Raw genomic sequence first — 24,669 nt, forward strand, 5'->3', positions numbered from 1 at the left:
ACGACAAAATGACGCCGTGTAATGTTAGAGAATATATTATTTGCCAACATGGCGGCTTGCGAAGAACTTCTCACGCATGCCTTTCCAAACATTGATGAGGAAGTGTCAACTTACGTGAAAGGTTTTTAATTAATTTCATCATTATGCTCGTATTCTGTTCCTTGTCTTTTTCCTTTTGTAGATCAACTCTCACATGGACTTTCCCGAATGACCAGATGATTGACACGTGCGGTACCGGTCTCCTGTCATTATTATCTGTTGTGCAATGTTGGGTAGAGTTCTGAACCGACTAGATTAAAAAAAACCAAACAACTACACAATATTTAACGACTTAAACCAATTGCACACTAACGAGTAAATATTCAACAAAGATAATAAAGACGTCCCAAAGACTAAATGCGAAAAATGAGAGGAACATTCTGAGACATTCTAAGTGACAAGATTGCAGCTTATGTCAAGATTCTTATTATTAAATGAGTCCAACTGAGGCTCATGCTTCACTCGTCTTGATTGACTCTTTGATCATTGGCAGGTTGAGCACACCCTCTAAATGGGTGAAGTCGGTTTCCCAAGTTGGGAAAAAAATCACCTGGGAAGCAGCTCGAAAGCATCAAATATTCAATGTGCTGCATATTGCAACTGGCTTCAGTTTGTACATAGTTTCTTGGAAACGTCTGTCCCCAACCAAAATTACCAAGACCATTTCTTAACCCATTTTGGTACATTTCTTCGCTGTTTCTGATCAGGTCCTAAAAGAAATACCTGTGTTTCCAGTAAATTGATTGACCTATTATTTCATTTATGACAGAATGTTTTTATCATAGTTATGGATAGTCGTCATAACACTCATCAAGAAGCCTATATCCTGCATTCAGAAACAAATCCGATCATTCTGCTTTCCGATAAAGTTGAAGGTATCTTATTTAGCTGTGTATAAGGCAAGTTTTTCGTACCTCAAATTAGGGGGCTTTCAAGGGGGCTCGTATTATACACAGGGTTGGAGAGCTTTGATGTTTTTCCCCCCAACACAGACATAACTGTGAGCATGTAACACCAGAAATAACAAATCAACAAATCCATAATGAAGTGCGCTAAGTAATGATGTTGTTACACTGCCTGGTTATAAAAACAGTTCTATTATATATCTGGACTTACCTTAATCTTTGTAATCTATTTTATTAATTTTATTCAAAATTTCATTCAATATATTGTTTATTTTCATTGCGGCAAAATTGTATGTGAAGTAATCAGAAGATCACACAACTCACTGTTATTTACAACAACCACGGTCATATTACCTTCATTGATGCCTTAAAACGAACTTTAGTGGATAGAGAATGGATATATATATCATAAATGCCATACTGTGACTAGCTGAAAGTCATATTTGTTGTTTGCTATTTATAGATTGGATTTGCCTGACAGTGACACTAAGAAAAGTAATTTGAGGTTAACAATTTTGAGACAGACTTCCGAAACCTTACACCCATTGTAGGCCTGTGCTTGTGGTTAAAGAATGGAACTGACATCTATTTGTCTCGTGTCATCATTCTACCTTCTTTCTAATGTTCGGAAGAGTTCATCGTGTCCAATCACGATTAATTTAGGCCCATGAAATTGGTGCACAGGAAAAGGTTTGCGCAAAAAACTATCTCTTTTCATGACACTTGACATTGAATGTCTGTTTTAACATTCTATTTCTTATGTCAGTGTATATATATATATATATATATATATATTGATACCTCAAATATTGTAATTCTTGCAATTGCTAATGTATATGGTTAAAAATATCAATAGCTTTGTCGTCACATGATTGAACATGTCTGCATTCTCAGTTACTCTTTAAGCTGAATGAATGATAACAATATCAGATCCTGAATACAGAATGATAAGGTCAAAAAAAATAATAGTCTTGGTTCTCAGGCGCTGCTGCCCACATCATCATAAAGTTCACTGCATGTTTTGTTTTTGTTTCCATTTTCATTTTTTTCCGGGCATTGTGTTAGGATTTATGTAAAAAAGAATTAAATGGAAATAAAAACAAATCATGCGGCAGAGTATATGATGAAACGGGTGGTGCCTGAGAACCAAGACTATTATTTTTTTTAGCCTTACATGAAAAGCGTTAACATTTAATGTTAGGCTAAAAAAAATAATAGTCTTGGTTCTCAGGCACCACCCGCATCATCATAAAGTCTGCTGCATGTTTTGTTTTTATTTCCATTTTCAAGAAAATATAAAAATCCTAATGCACATAAAAAAATTGAAAATGGAAACAAAAACGAAATGTGCAATGAACTTTATGATGATGTGGGCACTGCCTGAGAACCAAGACAATTATTTTTTTTAGCTTTAAATTGGACTAGACGTGTTATTTCAAGTAAAGAAACAAGGCAATACAAGTAGCAGTTTTATCTATATTTACAGTACAATGAGATCTTATCTTTAGGGGGGCATGTGTCATCTGTGGCATTTTGTTCTGGGTGTGAAAAACAAGCTCTTTATGTAATTTAGATAACAAATGATCAACATATTATTGAGTCATATTAACTATTACTTGACCGAAAAGGGTTATTGAATGAGAACATGTGTGAAATAAGTGTTACCATTGCTTACTAGTTGACCCAGTGGATATCTTGGCTCCAGTATCATTTGGTCACTCACGGGAAATAGTTTAATCCAACTATTGATAATTGAATGAGATAGGCCAATGTGAAACTACATATATGTGATTTATTTTGACCTACAAATAAGAGATACATTGCAGAACATCAGTTCTTAGCAAGTAGTTTATGTTAATCATTAAAAAAAAAGTTTGAGGTTTTGGACCTCAGCAGGCATATCTGTCCTATACACAATGCACTTGAAAGACACCACATCAATTTAAGCTCAAATTTGGACTTATTTACAGTTGGAGACACAGGAAAGAAGTTATGTTTTCCTGCCTCGTGCATGTGCAGAGAATATTAGATATGTTAGCAGTGAAGAGGACGTCTTTTGAAAATTTATAATATTTTTTTATAATGTGAGCGACAGCCCAAACAGCTCTGATTTAATAGAGGTAGTATTCTTAGAGTTATACATAACGATAACTATTGTTGGATGAATTTCTGTGTAGATTTTATGCATGCACACACACGCACACGCACACACGCGCGTGCGCTTGCGCTCGCGCTTGTGACTTTTAACTCCATTTCACCACCTTATGGAAAGTTTGTCAGATCTTCTAAATATTGACCATGCCGATTTCATTGGTCTGTTGCTAATCATAACATTGCTGTATGGTCGTTTGCTTTTTAGGCCTATTGGAGGATTGCTGTGATGACTTTGATACGGCAGATGACCTGTTTGATGCAGTGGGCATCATGCTGCTGCAGGCTGATGGAGAGAAGTCGGAGGACGACGTCATGGAGATATGTCAGAAACTCCACAGCCTCCTGGCAAGGTAACTGGAGTGTTGGTAGTAGTTAATTTTTTAACTTAACCTTTGTCACACCATGCATTTCTCTTTGCTCTTAGACTTTTAGATAGGCCGCCTCCGTGGTCTGGTGGTAGAGCGTCAGCCCGGAGAGCGGAAGGTCCGGGGTTTGATCCCCAGCCGCGTCATACCAAAAGATGTTAAAAGATGGTACTTGTTGTTATCCTGTCTGGCGCTCGGCATTAAGGGGCTAAAACAAGGACTGGTCGGCTCAGAGTCAGTATACTGTGTCTGAGTGGGATATTCATGTTAAACTGCGGCATGGTATCTCAGTGTGCTAGTACTATAAATCAGCATCAGTCCGGACCAGTACAAGCAGCCACACGCACACACATACACGTGCATGCACGTCGCGATATAAGTGCAATAATCTTGGACGTTAAACCCCATTTCACCTTACCACCTCTTTGCTCTTCGATCCTGGTGTGGAAACATCCCAATTCCAGCTTTAAAAAACAAGTCATCCCATGCATCACAACAATCACCACTGTGACCATCGGTCACGCACCACTGCAATCCTGTGTGACCCCAAGATGCGACTGTGTAAGAAGTAGTTTTTTTACAGTGTGTCTGTATTTATTTCTCTCTTCGTTTGTAAACAGTGACTCTAGGATATCGATGAACGGTCAGCACCGTGTCCTGGATGCCCCCGTCCACATCGGATCCAAATCCTTAGACTTGACCGAGATGAACGATGAGGACAGCAGCATCTGGTTGAAGAAGAGGGACATGGGCTCAGTGAGTTCATCCTCCAGGGAAAATATTTTGAAATAAGACCCTGTATTGTACTTGCATGCATACTTTTTACTCCTTGTTTATCCCCCAAGTTATTTTTACATATGACTGAAGTCTGAAATGATCTGCAGAGCAGTTACCTTTAATGATGGTGTCTACCCCTGAATTCAATCTTGTCCGTCTTGCGAAGTATGGTGATCCGACTCTGTGGTCTAGTGGATAGAGTATCTGCCCAAAGAGAGGAAGGTTAGGTTGGTTGGTTGGTTTGTTGTTTAACGCCGCACTCAGCAATATTCCAGCTATAGGACGGCGGTCTGTAAATAATCGAGTCTGGACCAGACAATCCAGTGATTAATATCATGAGCATCCATCCACGCAATTGGGATCGATGACATGCTGCAACCAAGATGGTACTTGTTGTTACTCTGTCTGACTGGTTGGATCAGTCAGTATGCTGTCTCTGAATGGGGTATTCATGTTTAACTGTGGCGTGGTGTCACAGCTAGCACTGTAAAACCGGCATAAGTCAGACTAATACAAACAGCCACAACCCCCCCCCACACACAGACACATATTTGGTGACAATGTGTGACCTAAGTGGTTGTGAATTTCCATGGCCCCAATACCCTGACAGCACTTGTTTGCTGATCCCGGGCTTGATGTGGCCATAGACATAGCTAGGATATTGCTGATTGTCCTAACTCCACGTTCACTCACTAAATCATGGACGTATTGTGTTGTAGAAAGTGAACCAGAAGAAGCTAGTGAAAGCTGAGGCGATCAGACAAAAGAAGCTGGATAAACGATCTGAGAACCCGGCTAAACCTGCAGAGATTGTGTAAGCCAAGAACATTGATTGTTTCATAAGAGAATAGCGACACGCCTATCACATCGATATATCTGCCAAGACTGTCGTGCCACTTTATTCCTGTTGCAATGTCCTACTATTGCTATTTTCAACCATGTTGACCATTCAATGTTTTAAGGGGGCACAGGTGGCCCAGTTGTATCAGGTGCCGCGACTCGCTGTGCTGAGTTGCATCCCTTTGGCACGCCAGAAACCTATGATTGTGGGTTCGAATCCCGGTTTGCCCCGATTATGTTTCTAGGTTTGTCATCTCATCACCATACCAGTGCTCGTGGATTTCACCGAAGTGGTTAACGTCTGAGACCTGCATCACTTTAAGCTTCCTCCCACATTAAACTGACACACCATGATGTAACTGGAATAGTGTTAAAAGCGGCGTTAAACCCAACTCACTCACTCAGTGTACACCAACTGTTATGTGTTTTCAGGTTGGAAACTGCCAGTGCTAGTCAGCAGATCAACAGGAAGGATGCCAAGCTTGATGCTTCAGGAACTAACCGCAGCTACGACATCCGTATAGAAGACTTTGATATAGCATTTGGGGAAAGGTGATGGTCTTTCTATTTTGTTGGTTGCTTCATATATAGCTGAAATATGTAAATGTTTTATTGCTCACCTTAACATCTGTGGGTATTCCCTATTGCCAAGACTGCCTCCGTGGTCTGGTGGGAGAGCGGAAGGTCCGGGGTTTGATCCCCGGCCGCGTCATACCAAAAGACGTTAAAAGATGGTACTTGTTGTTACAGATGGTTACAATGTGTGACCTTTCTGTTGTGTCTTGTGTCAGTGTACCCCGACATCATGAATCAAGGATATCAGTTCGTGGTTTGCCAAGCCTGTATTAGAAATACTCTGCCATGATGTAACTGGAAGGATATTGGTGACTACAGCGCAAAACAATGCTCACTCACTTTTAGATGATTTGAAAACATTCATTGCAACAGGACCAAAATTAATCCTGTTAAGGGAACAATAATGTTTATGAATTTTAGGTGTGTTTTTAGTAATAGTTGACTATTAGTTGGAGGATTACACAGATCTAGGTATGTGCCTCTTGTCGTTGTGTGTCTCATCCCATGTTCCAACTGATGCAGGGTACTGATGACTGGGGCAAGTATCCATCTGATAACTGGACGCAGATATGGATTTGTCGGCAGAAATGGCCTCGGAAAGACCACACTACTCAAGATGATTTCCAGGTAGGACACTCACTTTATAATCTGCTTTAGGATTTGCTGTTCAGAGTTGTGTCCCTTTGCTGCCAGGATCTCCTGGTTGAGTGTTGATTTTGTCTGATTATGAGCCCTGGTTATAAGCATCACGTGAAGGTTTCTCCTACGTGGCAGACATCTACGAGCTGTGTCACTTAGGGCTTTCCTCCCAGATTCAGCTCATATGCTCTGACTGAGTTACTGGTTCTGAACCATACCTCTTCCACCTCTTCCTATGCTTGTCATTAGAGGCGACATGTCTATCAACCAAAATCTTACTTGGGTAAGGTAAAGCGATGTCTCCCATTGTGCCAACAGTAAAATCATGAAATGATACAGTCTGATGCTGAGAAAGTGATGCACAAGTGAACATGACTGTTACCTGTATCACCTTTGATACGAGATTAACCTGTCCATACTGAGACAACGAAACCATGTAGTCACAATGGGAAACACTTGTGAAATGAAATAAAAACACACACAAAAATTATAACAATAGTTTTGGCAATACTTTTTCATGGCTCCTTGTACATATCGCTTCAATGAAATTTCATCACAATGCTTTGCAGACCTTTGTGACGTCAATGGTTTTCATGATGTCACAATCAAATGACATCACTAATTTCTCTGCCATGGTAGCTGTTCGGCTGTAATTTTTACGCTCAAGACACTGGTTGTTACTGTTTACAAAATGAAAAGGTTTGAAGTATGATATGATACCTAGCTCAAAGTTTTTAGGGGGCATGGGTTGCCCAGTCATCTAAGGTGCCACGATTCCCTGGTGCATGCCAGAAACCTATGATTGTGGGTTTGAATCCCGATTTGCCCCGATTATGTTTTTATGTTTGTCAGCATACCCGTGCTCGTGGGTTTCACCGAAGTGGTAAACGTCCGAGACCTGCATCACTTCAGGCTTTCCTCCCACATTAAGCTGACACGCCGCAATATAACTGGAATACTGTTAAAAGCAGTGTTAAACCCAACTCACTCACTCAAAGTTTTTAACTAATACTTACTCTTGTTGATATATTTGTCCTCCCCAGCAATCAGCTGTTAATCCCGTCCCACATCTCAGTGCTGCATGTGGAGCAGGAGGTGGTGGGGGACGACACCCTGGCCCTTCAGAGTGTCCTCGAGTGTGACGAGAGGCGAGAAGGACTGCTGAACGAAGAACGCCAGTTGAACGCACAGCTTAACTCCACAGGGTAATGTTTAAGATTCAATTTAATGTAAGCAGTTTTGATATGAGTACCCAGATCCATGTGTTTTCATTCTGATGCCGTGTAATTACCAATGAATTACCTGGCACATTGAAGACACGGTCACCATGCGAGAGTCAATCTCATTAAAATCAGACCTCAAGTCTCGCTACCGCTAAACAAAGATCTGAGGACATCCCATTACGGGTCACGTCAGACCGACCTTGCGCGAAATTTGACCGCCCAATAGAATGACCAGTCAGAAGGCAGCTTTCTTGGGCTTTACGGGAATAATTTCAAATTGGCGACTACGCTTTGAAACATATTTTGACAAATTCTTGATTACAAATTTGAAACCTGAACAAAAGAACATTCTGTAATGGCTAATAGATGGTCTATATTGTAAGGATTCAGTGGTTAAACCTGTAACTATCGTTCGGAATACCCCGTGTAAACATTTTCGAGGTTGCATGATTAGAAATCACATTCTGACTGTCACTTTCCTGATCTGGTAAGCGACGCTCTCATTGGTCGAATGAAAGGTTGTTCTGACGTGATTCCTAATGGGATGTCTTCAGATCATTGTCTAGCGGTAGCGAGAACTCAGGTCTGATTTAAATGAGATTGTGTGAGATTATGATGGTTTCAATAAATGTAATTAAATACTTTCAAAGACATTTGTTTGTGAGACCTTTTACTTGAAAACTACTTTATGGATTATTTTCAAATTTAGGAAACAGTTTCCATACTAATAGAAGAGGTGCCTTGCAAAGTTTGATTTTGATATGTGTATTTTCTGAATTTTTCCCAAAATACCCAAACTTTTGAACTCATAATATTTTTTTTACTTCAACATTTGTTTGGCCTATAACTTTAAAACTGCAACATAGATTCTTTAGTGACTTAGTGAACACTTACCATACAAACAGGAGGGGTGCAGTGCAAAGTTCGATTTCAATATTTGTATGTTTTAAAAAAATAAAGCTATTTTTCATAGAATATTTCTTTACTTCAACATTTGTGCAACCTATAATTTGAAAACTACTTCATGGATTCTTTTCCAATTGGGGTACAGTTTTTATACCAACAGGGGAGGTGCAGTGAAAAGGTTGATTTTGATAAGTGGATTTTCTGAAAAAATATTGCTTTTTTCATGTTTTAAACTTAGAAATATTTTTATGCCCTCAACCTTCAATGATGCACCAGTGCATCTTTGAATAATGCCATGACTATGTTATATTATTGTGCATTTTAAGAGAAACAGACTCAAACGTTACGGCAGCTATATATCTCCCAATAAATCAAAATAGTTCCTCAGCTGATGTTGGAGTAGAGGTCAGGGTTATTTGTGACCCCTGCTTACTTTCTGTCTTGTTATAATTGACTTTTGACATTGGTTTTCAGTTCTGCAGCGGACAAAGATGTTTCAGTGAGACTAAGTGAGATTTATCGTGAGTTGGAGGAGATTGAAGCGGACAAAGCCCCAGCCAGAGCAGCAGTTATTCTGGCTGGTCTGGGATTTTCGTCCGAGGGGCAGAGTAGGCCAACAAGGTGAGAATGATTCCTCCTTATTGAAAGATATAAGCAGACAGGCACACCATTACAATTTTGGTAGAAAATCATGAAACAAATGTTTTTTTCACCAAATTCTGTCAATATATTATGCATTTTGTAAGGAAACTATGCCAGTGATTTTGAGCCGCCTCCGTTGTCTTGTGGTAGAGCGTCCGCCGGGAGAGCGGAAGGTCCGGGGTTCGATCCCCGGCCGCGTCATACCAAAAGACGTTAAAAGATGGTACTTGTTGTTACCCTGTCTGGCGCTCGACCTTAAGGGGCTAAAACAAGGACTGGTCGGCTCGGAGTCAGTATACTGTGTCTGAGTTAGGTATTCATGTTAACTGCGGCATGGTATCTCAGTGAGCTAGCACTATCGGCATCAGTCCGGACTAGTACAAGCAGCCACACACACACACATGCATGCACGTCGCTATATAAGTGCAATAATCTTGGACGCAACGTTAAACCCCATTTCACCTCACCTCACCACCAGTGATTTTGTGTTCTCTATGTCATGATATGTCATGGTGGTGGCTTGGTTGTAGAAAGCTTTGTTTGTTTGATGTTTAATGCTGCACTCAGCAATATTTCAGTTATATGACGGTCTTCTGTAAATAATCAAGTCTGGACCAGATATTCCAGTGATTGACACCAAGAGCATCAATCCACGAAATTGGGAAACGATGACATGCATCAACCAAGTCATTGATCCTGACCACCCGATCCCGTTAGTCACCTCTTACGACAAGCATGGGTTGCTGAAGATATATTCTAACTCGGATCTTCACGGGTTGTAATGTTGGTTCCCAAAATATAGACGCTATAAATCATATACAAGTCAAGAACAAGATTTTGTCCTCAGTTGTGCATAGGGTAATGAAATGATCACAAGCATTGTCACTTTGTTTTTGCTTGTCAAGTTTGTGAAGTGTTCCTGGTTCTATGTTTCTATGTCTGTTTCACAGAGAATATTCCGGAGGTTGGAGGATGAGATTAGCCCTTGCTAGAGCTCTCTTCACTGAGTAAGTTGTGGAAACCTTTTGTTCAAGTGTTGGAAATCAGACAAAATAATGTGACTGAACAACTATTTGTAGCCTCTAATTATCAGTCAATAATGAAGTAGATAATTTTATCTTATCCTGACTCATACTTATCACTCTTATTTGTATGAGGCAGGATAAGTATAAATGATATTTTTACTCTAAAAAATACATTTTTGTCGTTTGTAAAAAATGTGTACACTAAATTAATTTTCCTTAAGAATGATTCTCAAGTGGATTATTTGATAAATGTGAGTTCTTTTTTCTTTTCAGACCAGACTTGTTGCTACTTGATGGTAAGTTCTACAACATTGATGAGAACACATTTTGATTGCATTTGATCATCTCCTTGGTCTTGTAGATAGAAGATAGAAGAATACCATAAGCAAGGATTATAGCAAAAGATGTTTAAAGATTGTATTTGTATGGCTATTGTGATTTGAAATTTTTGATTGCCCATTCATGAATTTGGTGTCATTGGCTCAGCATGTTCAATCAAATGCTTTCCATTTCCAGAACCTACAAACATGTTGGACATGAAAGCCATTATATGGTTGGAGAATTATTTACAGGTAGGCATGTCACTTGTTTCTGTGCTGTATTTGGGGCGTTCGCTCTTCACGCCGAAGACCCGGGTTCGATTCCCGACATGGGTAAAATGTGTGAAGCCCATTTCTGGTGACCCCCGCCGTGATATTGCTGGAATAATGTTAAAAGCGGCGTAAAACCATACTCACTCACTCACTGTACTGTATATCTTTTTAAGTTGTGGCAAATTCACAAAGCAGATGCATATAGAAACATTAAAATTAAGAAACCAATTCTAAGCATGTTTCACGTGTGAAAACAAAGACAATGATTTTCATTTATCCAATTGTGCATGGATTTTTTTATGAAGTTTGCGATCATTCTTTCCAGAACTGGCCAAAGACTATTTTAGTAGTTTCTCACGATCGGCTGTTTCTTGATGCGGTTGCCACGGATATCTTGCATATACACTCACAGAGAATAGACTGTTACCGTGGCAACTATGAAGTGTTTCACAAAACCAGGGAGGAGAGATTGAAAAGCCAGCAACGAGAATATGAAGCTCAGAAACAGTACAGAGACCATATACAGGTAGGTGGAGGTACTCTGGTGGGCAGGGCAGGGCAGAGCTGGGTGTAGCAACGTATGACCTGGCGGGTACAGGGCAGGGCAGGGCAGGGCACGGCAGGGTGTAGCAATGTATGACCTGGTGGGTACAGGGCAGGGCAGGGCAGGGCAGGGCAGAGCTGGGTGTAGCAATGTATGACCTGGTGGTTACAGGGCAGGGCAGGGCGTAGCAACATATGACCTGGTGGGTACAGGGCAGAATAGGATGAAGCAAAGTATGACCTGGTGGTTTCAGGGCAGAATAGGATGAAGCAAAGTATGACCTGGTGGTTTCAGGGCAGAATAGGATGAAGCAAAGTATGACCTGGTGGTTTCAGGGAAGAACAGGATGTAGCAACGTATGACCTGGTGGTTTCAGGGCAGGGTGTAGCAACGTATGACCTGGTGGGCATTTCAGGGCAGGGCAGGGTGTAGCAACGTATGACCTGGTGGGCATTTCAGGGCAGAGCAGGGTGTAGCAACGTATGACCTGGTGGGTACAGGGCAGGGTGTAGCAACGTATGACCTGGTGGGCATTTCAGGGCAGGGCAGGGTGTAGCAACGTATGACCTGGTGGGCATTTCAGGGCAGAGCAGGGTGTAGCAACATATGACCTGGTGGTTACAGGGAAGAACAGGATGTAGCAACGTATGACCTGGTGGTTACAGGGCAGGGTGCAGCAACATATGACCTGGTGGTTACAGGGAAGAACAGGGTGTAGCAACATATGACCTGGTGGTTACAGGGCAGAACAGGGTGTAGCAGCGTATGACCTGGTGGTTACAGGGCAGAACAGGGTGTAGCAACGTATGACCTGGAGGTTACAGGGCAGAGCTGGGTGTAGCAAAGTATGACCTGGTGGTTTCAGGGCAGAACAGGATGTAGCAACGTATGACCTGGTGGTTTCAGGGCAGAACAGGGTGTAGCAACGTATGACCTGGTGGTTTCAGGGCAGAACAGGATGTAGCAACGTATGACCTGGTGGTTTCAGGGCAGAGCAGGGTGTAGCAAAGTATGACCTGGTGGTTTCAGGGCAGAACAGGATGTAGCAACGTATGACCTGGTGGTTTCAGGGCAGAACAGGGTGTAGCAACGTATGACCTGGTGGTTTCAGGGCAGAACAGGGTGTAGCAACCTATGACCTGGTGGGTCCAAGGCAGGGCAGGGTGTAGCAACATATGACCTGGTGGGTCCAAGGCAGGGCAGGGTGTAGCAACATATAACCTGGTGGTTTCAGGGCAGGGTGTAGCAACGTATGAACTGATTGTTACAGGGCAGAACAGGGTGCAGCAATGTATGACCTGGTGGTTTCAGGGCAGAACAGGATACAGTAACATATGACCTGTCGTATGTCATATAGACCATACCCATGCTCAGGGGTTTGACTAAAGTGTTTCCAAAATTCACGCACACACTCTGTACAGACAATGTCACATCTACATTGTACAACTTATGAGTAAGTTGAAGTCTACGTGGTCCCGTGGGTAGAGCGTCTATCCCCAAAGCCGAAGGTTGGTCGTTCCAACCCCTCGCCACAACAGAATAAACCACATTAAAAGATGGTAGTGAAGAAAAGCTAGAATATACAGTGCCATTTAGAAAGTGTGGACTCCCAGTTGTCGGACTTTCATTTTTGTGGTAGCCTCACTCTGAAAATGTGGGTTCGAAACCTGGATGGGACTCATTCTGTTTTGTTATATGTGTTCAATGTTTACTATGTTTATTCTGTAATGTGATGGTCCGATTAGACATTTTTTCGCCGCGAATAGCTGCAAGATTGCTGATGCGGCGTTAAGCAAAACTTACTCACTGTAATGTGATAGTTTCTATATATTGGTCACTGTTGTTTATTCTCTCCTGTAGGTGTTTATTGATAGATTCCGCTACAATGCCAACAGAGCTTCACAAGTCCAGAGCAAACTGAAATTGCTGGACAAACTGTAAGTATGATGGAAGGGGAAGTTATCCTTTTAAAATCACTAGTTGCGCAGTTTTCTGAGAAATTTGCTTTGCATTCATTCAAATGTATTTTTTTAATTTATTTTTTTTATGTATTTTTTTATGTATTACACTCTTTGGTGTATATGCACGGCACTCAAAAACAGGGTGTATAAATATCCACAACAGTACAAAAGCACAACCTTTATTATTTCCATTAAGAACTGCCCATTTTTTAGATGTATGCTGTTTTGCATGCAGAGAATTAGAAGATTGACGATGTTTGACTGATTAGAAACTTCACCTGATTTGACCTCTGTGGAGGGTTTGTCTTCACGCAGGGATGTGAGATTGTGTTTCTCAATGGCTACAAGGGGGGCACGGGTGGCCCAGTCGTCTAAGGCCACGCGATTCGCTGTGCAGAGTTGCGTCCCTTGAACATGCCAGAAACCTATGATTGTGGGTTCGAATTCCGGTTCGCCCAGATTATGTTTCTAGGTTTGTCAGCACCATACCCGTGCTCGTGGGTTTCTCCGAAGTGGTAAACGCCTGAGACCTGCTTCACTTCGGGCTTTCCTCCCACATTAAGCTGACACGCCGCGATATAACTGTAATACTGTTAAAAGCGGCGTTAAGCTCAACTCACTCACTCACCATGGCTACAAGATCATTTAGGTACCTTTGATTGACTTTCACCTTTCTTTGTTCTTTCCAGACCACCATTAGTACCTATTGCCAAGGAGACAGAAGTTGTATTAAAGTAAGTAAATATTATACAAATAACATCCAATTTTTTTTATGAAGAATATATCTGGGGTTTTTCATGGTTTTTATCTTGATTTCTACCTTGCATGAAGTAGAATCAATGAGCTTATTTAACTCTTTCCTGTAGAAATCTTTGTGTACACGGAATGATATTTTCTGTTTTTCATTGTGTTTGTCAGGTTTCCTGAGTGTGAGAAGTTATCTCCCCCTATCCTTCAACTGGATGAACTGACCTTCTACTATTCTAAAGACCAGCCAATCTTCAACAAAGTGTGTGTCAATGCCAACATGGATTCCAGGATTTGTATTGTGAGTAACATTGTTTTGTATTTTTTCGTTTCTTAGCTCCCCTGGGTACGGTTCCAGAAGCACCATGACTTATCTTAAGTCTGTGTTAAAGTATTGGAGTTGTAATTGCATGAGTTCTGAGATCGCTTTGTGGAACAGGTCCCTGGACCCAATTTAAGATCAAAGAAGTTTATCATCAAGGTTGTTTGTTTGTAATTGTCTGACGTCCATCATTGTGTGTAAACAGAGTTCGAAAATTTAGTGCGTCTGTGGGGTCCTTCAGGTTTACGCCAATGGTATTTGAATCTTCAAAATCTTTTTGTCTTTTTACATTAAGGGTATGATGTGGACACTTTGACTTTCATGCTTTATTTCGAGGGGCGGTCGGGTAGCCTAGTGGTTAAAGCGTTTGCTCGTCACGCCAAAGACCCGGGTTCGATTCCCGACATGGGTACAATGTGTGAAGCCCATTTGTTGTGTCCCCTGCCGTGATATTGCAGGAATATTGCTAAAAGCGGCTTTAACCACACTCACTCACTCACTCTGCTGAACTGATGAAGCTAAAATTTATTGTCCTATTCCTACCAATACTGATACCTAAATTTGTTCACTTTTGAAATGTTGCTAAGTTGCACTGGAAGAACCATATTCAGTGCAAGCATTTTGTACAAATACAGGCAAATTTCCGATTTCCTGTCATCATGGCTAACACTTTTGGTTGACAAAATGGTAACTTCTGGAACAAGTACCATGGTAACATGAACATCGTGTACTTAAGGTCGGAGACAATGGTGCTGGTAAAACAACGCTGTTGAAGATCCTCCTTGGCGACCTTGACCCTGTGAAAGGTATCCGCCATGGTCATCGTAACCTGAAGATCGGCTACTTCAGTCAGCATCACGTTGACCAGCTGGAGATGAACGTGACGTCGGTGGAGTTGCTGGCCGCCAGATTCCCAGGTAGGAAAGACTGGAACAATTCACCACAATATGAGTTGGGCATTACTTCATTAACATGATTAATGCTTTGCCGGGTAGTGATACAAATACCGTATTCGACGTAATAACCGCCCAGGGCGCTCTCAAAATTAGAAATAGGGGGCTCTTATTAGAATATTATTTTGGTGAAAAAGTTGAAAGATATCTTTCGTGGTTTATACTGACAGCCTGAAATGTTTGTATACGCGAGGTATATTTTTCCAGAATTTAATTGCCCATAATTAAGAGTGCATATAAAAAACGAGTGCCTATTATACGCGAATAAATAAGTGTTGTGTACATTGATCAATCGGAAGGGGTGCTAATTGGGATTGTTCACAAGTCAATATATTAGCAAATATAGCCATGGGCGCTTATTACGTCGATTACGGTAAATTCTTATGATGTGAAGGACAGTTGGATGTCTGAGATGTTAAAGCATTTGCTTGTCATGCACATAGCCCAGGTTTGATTCCCAACATGATTACAGTTAATGTTTGAAGCCAGTACTGGCATACTCCCATACTCGGTCATATTTAATAACTATCTTATCATAACTTACCTTAGTTTAATATCTTGGTGGCTGTGGGTTGTTCTTTGACAATATTTGAGTTCTTAGAGTGTGTTCACAATTTTCTATGATATTGCAAAATTTCAGATGTGATGTAGCTTAGTGAGTCTTGTGTGCCAGTGACCTCGTGAGTCTTGTGTGCCAGTGACCTCATGAGTCTTGTGTGCCAGTGACCTCGTGAGTCCCGTGTGCCAGTGACCTCATGAGTCCTGTGTGCCAGTGACCTCGTGAGTCCTGTGTGCCAGTGACCTCATGAGTCTTGTGTGCCAGTGACCTCGTGAGTCCTGTGTGCCAGTGACCTCGTGAGTCCTGTGTGCCAGTGACCTCGTGAGTCCTGTGTGCCAGTGACCTCGTGAGTCTTGTGTGCCAGTGACCTCATGAGTTTTGTGTGCCAGTGACCTCGTGAGTCCTGTGTGCCAGTGACCTCGTGAGTCTTGTGTGCCAGTGACCTCGTGAGTCTAGTGTGCCAGTGACCTCGTGAGTCCTGTGTGCCAGTGACCTCATGAGTCTTGTGTGCCAGTGACCTCATGAGTCTTGTGTGCCAGTGACCTCGTGAGTCCCGTGTGCCAGTGACCTCGTGAGTCCTGTGTGCCAGTGACCTCGTGAGTCTAGTGTGCCAGTGACCTCATGAGTCTTGTGTGCCAGTGACCTCGTGAGTCTTGTGTGCCAGTGACCTCGTGAGTCCTGTGTGCCAGTGACCTCGTGAGTCCTGTGTGCCAGTGACCTCGTGAGTCCTGTGTGCCAGTGACCTCGTGAGTCTTGTGTGCCAGTGACCTCGTGAGTCTTGTGTGCCAGTGATCTCGTGAGTCCTGTGTGCCAGTGACCTCGTGAGTCTTGTGTGCCAGTGACCTCGTGAGTCTTGTGTGCCAGTGACCTCGTGAGTCTAGTGTGCCAGTGACCTCGTGAGTCCTGTGTGCCAGTGACCTCGTGAGTGTGGTTCCTGGGATGTTATTAGAATTGGTGGCTGGTTTCATTGACATGGGCGACTGCGTGTTATCCCTAGGGCCATTGCTTATAATATCAATCACTGGTTTGTCTGGTCCAGATTCAAATATTTGCAGGCTGCAGACAGGTAGCTGGTATATGTTTTATATGCAGTGGTTACAAAAATCAAACCAACATTTCTGTGACAGTAACATGACGTGTCATCTTACAGGAAAGAATTCTGAATATTACCGGAACCAGCTTGGGTCGTACGGCGTGTCGGGTGAGCTGGCTACGAGGCCAGTCTCAAGTTTATCGGGAGGACAGAAGAGTCGAGTTGCCTTTGCTGTCTTGAGTTTAGCCAGGTGAGTTTGTCATTGTCCATCTGGCCTTGTTCTTACTCCAATCAGAACAGAGTATATTATATGTAGCTGAGCGGCACATTTTTCTTTAGGTGCTCTATTTATGTTCATGTTTCTCCAGACCGCCTCCGTGGTCTAGTGGTAGAGCGTCCGCCCGGAGAGCAGAAGACCCGGGGTTCGATCCCCGGCCACGTCATACCAAAAGACGTTAAAAGATGGTACTTGTTGTTACCCTGTCTGGCGCTAGGGCATTAAGGGGCTCAAACAAGGACTGGTCGGCTCAGAGTCAGTATACTGTGTCTGAGTGGGGTATTCATGTTAAACTGCTGCATGGTATCTCAGTGAGCTAGCACTCTAAGTCGGCATCAGTCCAGACTAGTACAAGCAGACACACACACACACACACACACACACACACACACACACACACACACACACACACACACACATGCACGTCGCAATATAAGTGCAATAATCTTGGACGCAACATTAAACCCAATTTAAACCCAGCATTTAACAACAAATAAACCTATGTCATGGCAGGACAGGAGCAGTCGGCAGATTCTAGAGATGCCCTGTCATTCCTTTAAGAATTTGATTTATAAGCTTCATGGATTATGTTTTTTCCCAGAGGTTACTGTAATATTTTATCACTTTATAATGTATAAATAATATCAAATTTCAGTCCGAACTTCCTAATCTTGGACGAGCCTACAAATCACTTAGACATGGAGACAATAGAAGCTCTAGGGGAGGCCCTGAAGAAGTTCAAGGTGAGAACAAGCATCTTACAACATAATAGGTGAAATATGTCACCAGTCCTTACAGCAATTAGCAGGATCAGGTCGTTGCAATGACTGAGCAGGGACTCTGGGTAAGAAAGGATCCCATGTCATCAAAGCTTGTCGTGTTCCTGTGTTCCTTAATTATATGGGGGCACGGGTGGTTCAGTCGTCTGAGGTGCTGCGATTCGCTGTGCAGAGTTGCGTCCCTTGGGCACACCAGAAACATATGATTGTGGGTTCGAATCCCGGTTTGCCCCGATTATGTTTCTAGGTTTGTCAGCACCATACCCGTGCTCATGGGTTTCACTGAAGTGGTAAACGTCTGAGACCTGCATCACTTCGGGCTTTCCTCTCACATCAAGCTGACACACGATGCAATATAACAGGGATACTGTTAAAAGCGGCGTTAAACCCATTGATTATATACAAGCTGCGTCATGTAGCTGGAATATTGCTGAGTGCAGCAAAAACAAACGCATCATCACTTGAGGTTTGAGCTAGACAATGAGGACTGGTTGAATAAATGCTTTTGATTTCTGCATCAGAACAGGTCCACAGTATCCCAGACTTGTAAGAGGTTATCAAGTTCATTGACATGGCTGATTGCATGGGGTTGATTTTTGCTCATGTTTTGAGTCATTGGTTTGTCTGGCAAATACTTGGTTATTTACAGCCAGCAGGAAATATGTCATGTTGCTGAAAGCAGCTTTGAACAATGTTCCATCACTACCACCCTGATAACGTTTCTTCGCTTGTCAGCCCTTAACCTGTTTTTGTGACACATGATAAATGTCTAATACATGCATAGTATCATGCTTTCCTCCACATCAAGCTGACAAACCATGATATACCTGTACTGTTCAGAATTCTCACTCACTCCACTCGCTCACTTTCACTCGCTCGCTCGCTCACTCGCTCACTCTCGCTCACTCCAACTCACTCCAACTCGCTCACTCCAACTCGCCCACTCACTCCAACTCGCTCACTCACTCACTCACTCACTCCAACTCATTCACCCACTCCAACTCACTCACTCCAACTCGCTCACTCACTCACTCACTCACTCACTCCAACTCGCTCACTCACTCACTCACTCACTCCAACTCACTCACTCACTCCAACTCACTCACTCCAACTCACTCACTCCAACTCGCTCACTCACTCACTCACTCACTCACTCACTCACTCCAACTCACTCACTTTCACTCACTCCCACTCACTCACTCACTCACTCCAACTCACTCACTCACTCCAACTACTCACTCCCACTCACTCCCACTCACTCACTCACCTGCTTACTCAGTATACATTGTATTTCTTCTGCCACCAGGGAGGTGTGATACTGGTATCTCACGACGAGCGGCTGATCAGGAAAGTGTGCAAGGAACTGTGGGTAGTGAAGGACAAGAACGTCGCGTCACTGGAGAACGGCATCGACGAATACAAGGAGCTTGTCAATGCAGAACTACAAGCACAAGTTTAGGAAATGGAAGGATCTGTGATATATATGAACTTTTAACTGTTATGTGACTGAGGAAATTGGTTGCATGGCCCGAACATTTTTGTAACGAAGACTGAAAACAGCGTCTCGTATAGTCAGACTGTGACCTTGGAAAACAATGATGCAATTATTGACTAGGTTGAGTCAGTGTCTCAAATATCTTTGGTCAAGATGCATTTATGGTAGCCATGGCAACAGTGTTCCATGTTTGTGTCCATGGATACGGTGAAAGACACTTTTCGTGTGACACAGATGACTTCACAACATGAAGAATCTGCTTCATTGTGTGAAGCAAGTCCATAAGTCACTTGTTATGTCTGTGAATGAACTTTCTGCACTGCATGGATGCAGGCTGTTTCCACGGGTGATGGTATCTATGGTTACATGGTTACCATGGTGCAATATGGCACTTTTTGACCTGCTTGTTTTATGAAGCCTGATTCAGAATTTGATCAAACTGCATCTTTTTTTGAGGACAGGTGCCAGTTTGTAGATGAAGCTGCTGATGCAGGGCTTAGTTTGATAAACAGGATATCCACGCAAGACGATGCACATCTATAAATAACTATAAAATATTTAAAAAATAAAAAATTTACAAGATGTCTGTGTTCACCAGTGTCCTGGGCGGTGGGGTAGCCAAGTGGTTAAAGCGTTTGCTCGTCATGCCAAAGGCCACGTTCGTTTCCCATATGGGTACAATGTGTTAGACCCGCAGTGTTATTGTTGGATTATTGTGTTAAAGTGGCGTAAAACCATACTCGCTCACTCTTCCAATGTGATCGGTCTCCCCGTATCATCAGTGTATTGTATTGGCTCTTGGTTCTAGTGTTAAGTTTAGAATCATATCCTTTATTTTGGCTTTAATAACTCAAGCACCATCATCTCTCCCTGAACTTATATCAAGTATTAGGGCTGGGATGAGTCCAAATTGTCTTCCCGGGTATCGGGCCCCTATTACCCAACCCTACCCGGGCACCCATTGTAGGTCTCTGGAGTTGGGGACAAAATGTCTGATTGGAAATTGCTTTACTGCAGCCCTGGCAAAAGCTATTTATAAAACGATCAGATCATGATTACAATGAAGTTGACTGAAGCTTTATCTTTACTTAAACAAACTTATACGAGCAGAAAGGATCATGTGCATCGTCAGAAAAAAATGTGAACATAAGCATCTTGTAGTGTAACGACTGAGCTATTGTGAGTTTTTGTCATTAAATAATACGTCCGGATAGTACTGTGGGTATCCGTGTCCTACTCAGGACCCACCTGACCCGAGTCCCATATCTATTTAGTATTTGTTTGTCCATGTTCAGCAACAAACAGTTGTGAATGCAGCCTCATCATGGTCTTAACAGGCTTCATAGCAGGCAAGGTCCTATTGTAATAAAATGCATATACAAACTGAAGAGTCATTATTTGTCTTGTATTTAAGAATCCTATTATTAATGTGATACATGTATATTATATATTGGTTATCATGTCTTTTGCTGAAGGATAGACAGGCCTGGAAACTATATATTGAACTATCAATGTATTGCAAATGTTTTCCCCACGATTGTCCTTTATCGATAGGAATTTTAAACTGCCTATCGTGTTGCTGATGGTATCCATGACGATCAAGTGTCATTGCATCACAGGCGTCACTTTCAAACCTGCTATGTATTGATAAGAAGGATTACGACAACTTGAGATTAGAGTTACCTCCCTTTGGTTTGAGCAGCGACATGGAGAAAATGGCTAGTTGTGACATTGTCGGCAATACTTTATTCATGTCTGTTACATTTATTAATATGAATACCAACCTAAAGTTGGTTAATACTGTCATTATACTATTGCAATAGTTGACAACTATCGCAAGACTATTGCAATAGTTTGTGGTACTATTGCAATACTATCACAGAAGTGAAAATAGCCCCAGTAGCCACCTTTGCTTTTTATACTTGAACAGTGAAGAGATGATTATTACTGTATAAAAACTGTTAGACCTAATAAATCCAGGTATCTTCGATTTGGAAATACATTTACTGGGGGAAGGTTAATATAGAATACGGGTGTTTTCGTCGGCACCTGAAAATATGTTTGGTTGGCTTTTTTTGTTCCTGAGGCCAGACAATTTTGTTGTTATTTTTGGGTCAGTAAAAATAACAAAATGAATGACCTGGGTTTTTTAAAAATTGCTGCAGGGTTCATCAGCTGTGGTGATCAGCAGATCAAACCTGCCTATGCTAGATTGTCTCGAGCATGTCTCACTTGAAGCTATGGCGATCAGCAGATCAAACCTGCCCATGCCAGATTGTCTCGAGCATGTCTCACTTGAAGCTATGGCGATCAGCAGATCAAACCTGCCCATGCCAGATTGTCTCGAGCATGTCTCACTTGAAGCTATGGCGATCAGCAGATCAAACCTGCCAATGCCAGATTGTCTCGAGCATGTCTCACTTGAAGCTGTGGTGATCAGTGGATCAAACCTGCCCATGCTAGATTGTCTCTAGCATGTCTAACTAGAAGCTGTGGTGATCAGTGGATCAAACCTGCCCATGCTAGATTGTCTCTAGTATGTCTCACTTGAGCTGTGGTGATGAGACCCCACAAGTCATTCTCCTCTCACCACTGCTAACAAATCTGTCTTTATTTCTTTGCTCATGCAAATGTACCAGAATTTTGTTGCTATTTCAGCTGTGTGAAAATTGTGAAACTTGACCCTGTGACAATGTCAGAATACCATTCTTGGCAAGTCTTTCATTTGGTTTTGCAACAACCCTCAGCTCCATGACCATGAAGAGGTTGTGGGATAGCTGGGTGGTTAACCCCGAAGGTGCAGGTTTGATTCCCCACATGGGTACAAGGTGTGAAGCCCTCAATACTTTTGAATACCCTTCCTCTATTACATCAGGGGGGCACGGGTGGCCCAGTCGTCTGAGGCGCCGCGATTCGCTGTGCAGAGTTGCGTGCCTTGGCCACACCAGAAACCTATGATTGTGGGTTCGAATCCCGGTTCGCCCCGATTATGTTTCTAGGTTTGTCAGCATCATGCCCGTGCCCATGGGTTTCACCGAAGTGGTAAATCTCCCTCACTCCATGATCATGCTTATCAAATTAAATGATTTTGTTTTCTGTGGAATGTTTGGTTCATGGTCATTATCAAACAATGTTTTTAAATTCACAATATCAGCATTAATGACAGGTGTGTAGATATGACAAGTGTGATGTTCATACACCCTCTGATGTGAACACACCTGAACCTTGGCAGCTATTGATTTTTTAAGATATCTGATAAGAATATAATATACAAGCAAAAGGTTATGGACCACCTGAGGGGGCACGGTGGCCAAGTCGTCTAAGGCACCGCGATTCGCTGTGGGCACACCAGAAACCTATGATTGTGAGTTCGAATCCTGGTTATGTTTTTAGGTTTGTCAGCACCATACCCCTGCTGGTGGGTTTCACCGAAGTGGTAAATGTCTAAGACCTGCATCACTTCGGGCTTTTCTCCCACATTAAGCTTACACGCCGTGATATAACTGAAATACTGTTAAAAGCTGTGCTAAACCCAACTCACTCACTCAGTTAATCTGTCAGCCATCAGGTTGCATTGGTGTAAGCTTAACGACAATTCTTTCTTTACTTGAATCCTGGGCAGTCAAGGGTTGTTTAGTGATACTGTACAACTTAGGGTTTTAAAAAGTTTCTCGGGCAGTTCCTGTTTAACAATAATTAAAATACTCATTTATCTATATAAATAAATTCTGTTGTCCAAGTAACGCCGTTTTTCAATTAAACCATGCCTAAATCCCAGCTTTCCGGGTGAATACAGGTCAGGAATTAAGATTTCAAGCTCTTCAGCGAAAGAAATGTCGTGCAATGTTATTGGTAAATGAGATGGTGCTGGTGACATCAGTTCTGGGATGAAGCTATTGTGGTTGATTGGTCCAGTGTAAATATATGTTGTAATAGAATAAAGATGTGATACTGGATAATCAAGGTGTAATGTTGAATGAATGGGTCCCACTACGGTTTTGATCTCAGCTGAGCTCTGAACAAGATTTTGTTGACAGAACGAACATTGTACTGCCTTGATGCACAGGACCATACCCGTGCTCGTGGGTGTCACCGAAGTGGTAAACGTTGGAGACCTGCATCACTTCGGGCTTTCCCCCCACATAAAGCTGACAAGCCGTGATATGACTGTTATACTGTTAAAAGCAGCAACTCACTCACTAATGTATTTCACTGTTCTACTGACAGCTGGGGGCACAGGTTGCCCAGTCGTCTAAGGCGCCGCGATTCGCTGTGTAGAGTTGCGTCCCTTGGGCACGCCAGAAACCTATGATTGTGGGTTTGCATCCTGGTTCACCCCGATTATCTTTCCAGGTTTGTCAGCACCATACCCGTGCCCGTGGGTTTCACCAAAGTGGTAAACGTCTAAGACTTGCATCACTTCGGGCTTTCCCCCCACATTAAGCTGACACACCGATATAAAACTGGAATACTGTTAAAAGCGGCGATAAGCCCAACTCACTCACTCACTGGTAGACAATTGTTTTGTTTTTTATTATAACACTGCCATGTACATGCCCTTACAATGTTGTAACTCAAGCATGGGCTTTCCTTTCATATTAATCTCATTCATTTGAAGTTCTTCTTTCAAAAGCATCATTTCAATGCTAGGAAACTAAACTCTGTTTTTTAGGCAAGACATGGCTGTTAAAATATTTGTCAGTAAATATTGTCTTTCAGTGTTGTTTTACTATCTGTTTGGGGACTTGAGAGTTGTTATGAAATTTGGAACGCAGCTGATGAGATTGGCTTTAATTTGAATTCCAGATTTTCCTCGTCCTTCGGTGTGTTCGAAATTAAGCATGAATGTCAAGGGTCCCTTGTCAATGCCCTATTGATTAAAGTTAAAGATTTAGGGGGTCCTCTGATTTTCAGATGCTGTAGGATTAAACCTGAATAACCCCAAGACACTCTAAATTTCAAACACTGCTTGTGTATTCTTAAGTTGTAAATGTCTGTTACCTTGGGCATTTCTCATTAAGCTGACATTCTTGGCGATCTCATTTAAATCATATCTTAGTGCTCGTTTTGAAATTGTAGTCGTGATTGGAAGTCACCAGTTTGAAACTAATGCCATTACACTTGAGAAAGCTGCTTTCTGATAAGCTAATGTCGACTTCCTGTCATACTTTTGGGTCGGACAAAGTTCACAAAAGGTAGTTCTGATGTGACCTGTAATGGGATGTCCTCAGATCTATGTGAAGTGGCAACGAGCACTGACATCTGTTTAAATGAGATTGACAAACCAGGATGCAACTGAATTATTGTTCAAAGAA

The 24,669-nt window shown here is 42.2% G+C and overlaps 1 protein-coding gene across 1 annotated transcript; it reads left to right on the forward strand.

The window, feature by feature from the left end:
- Positions 1–48: 48 nt before the first annotated feature.
- LOC139471566 (ATP-binding cassette sub-family F member 3-like) lies at positions 49–20,737 on the forward strand. The gene is made up of 19 exons (XM_071253944.1): positions 49–121; positions 3,304–3,448; positions 4,084–4,219; positions 4,960–5,054; positions 5,513–5,632; positions 6,179–6,283; positions 7,339–7,500; positions 8,899–9,045; positions 10,017–10,073; positions 10,365–10,387; positions 10,608–10,663; positions 11,010–11,210; positions 13,089–13,165; positions 13,879–13,923; positions 14,108–14,237; positions 14,995–15,175; positions 16,921–17,053; positions 17,736–17,823; positions 19,166–20,737. Exons 1-19 carry the CDS (start codon positions 49–51, stop codon positions 19,316–19,318), a joined length of 2,127 nt encoding a protein of 708 aa, XP_071110045.1. The 3' UTR covers positions 19,319–20,737.
- Positions 20,738–24,669: the final 3,932 nt, after the last annotated feature.

The sequence above is a fragment of the Haliotis cracherodii genome, unplaced genomic scaffold (genome assembly GCF_022045235.1).
Source record: "Haliotis cracherodii isolate W230 unplaced genomic scaffold, xgHalCrac1.p SCAF_23, whole genome shotgun sequence".
In the NCBI taxonomy this organism is placed as follows: Eukaryota; Metazoa; Mollusca; class Gastropoda; order Lepetellida; family Haliotidae; genus Haliotis; species Haliotis cracherodii.

Coding starts and splice junctions, on each gene's coding strand:
- LOC139471566 (XM_071253944.1), top strand. CDS start 49: ATGGCGGCTTGCGAAGAACTTCTCACGCATGCCTTTCCAAACATTGAT. Junction 14,238..14,994: donor TGGATTCCAGGATTTGTATT/GTGAGTAACATT, acceptor CGTGTACTTAAG/GTCGGAGACAATGGTGCTGG. Junction 15,176..16,920: donor GCTGGCCGCCAGATTCCCAG/GTAGGAAAGACT, acceptor GTCATCTTACAG/GAAAGAATTCTGAATATTAC.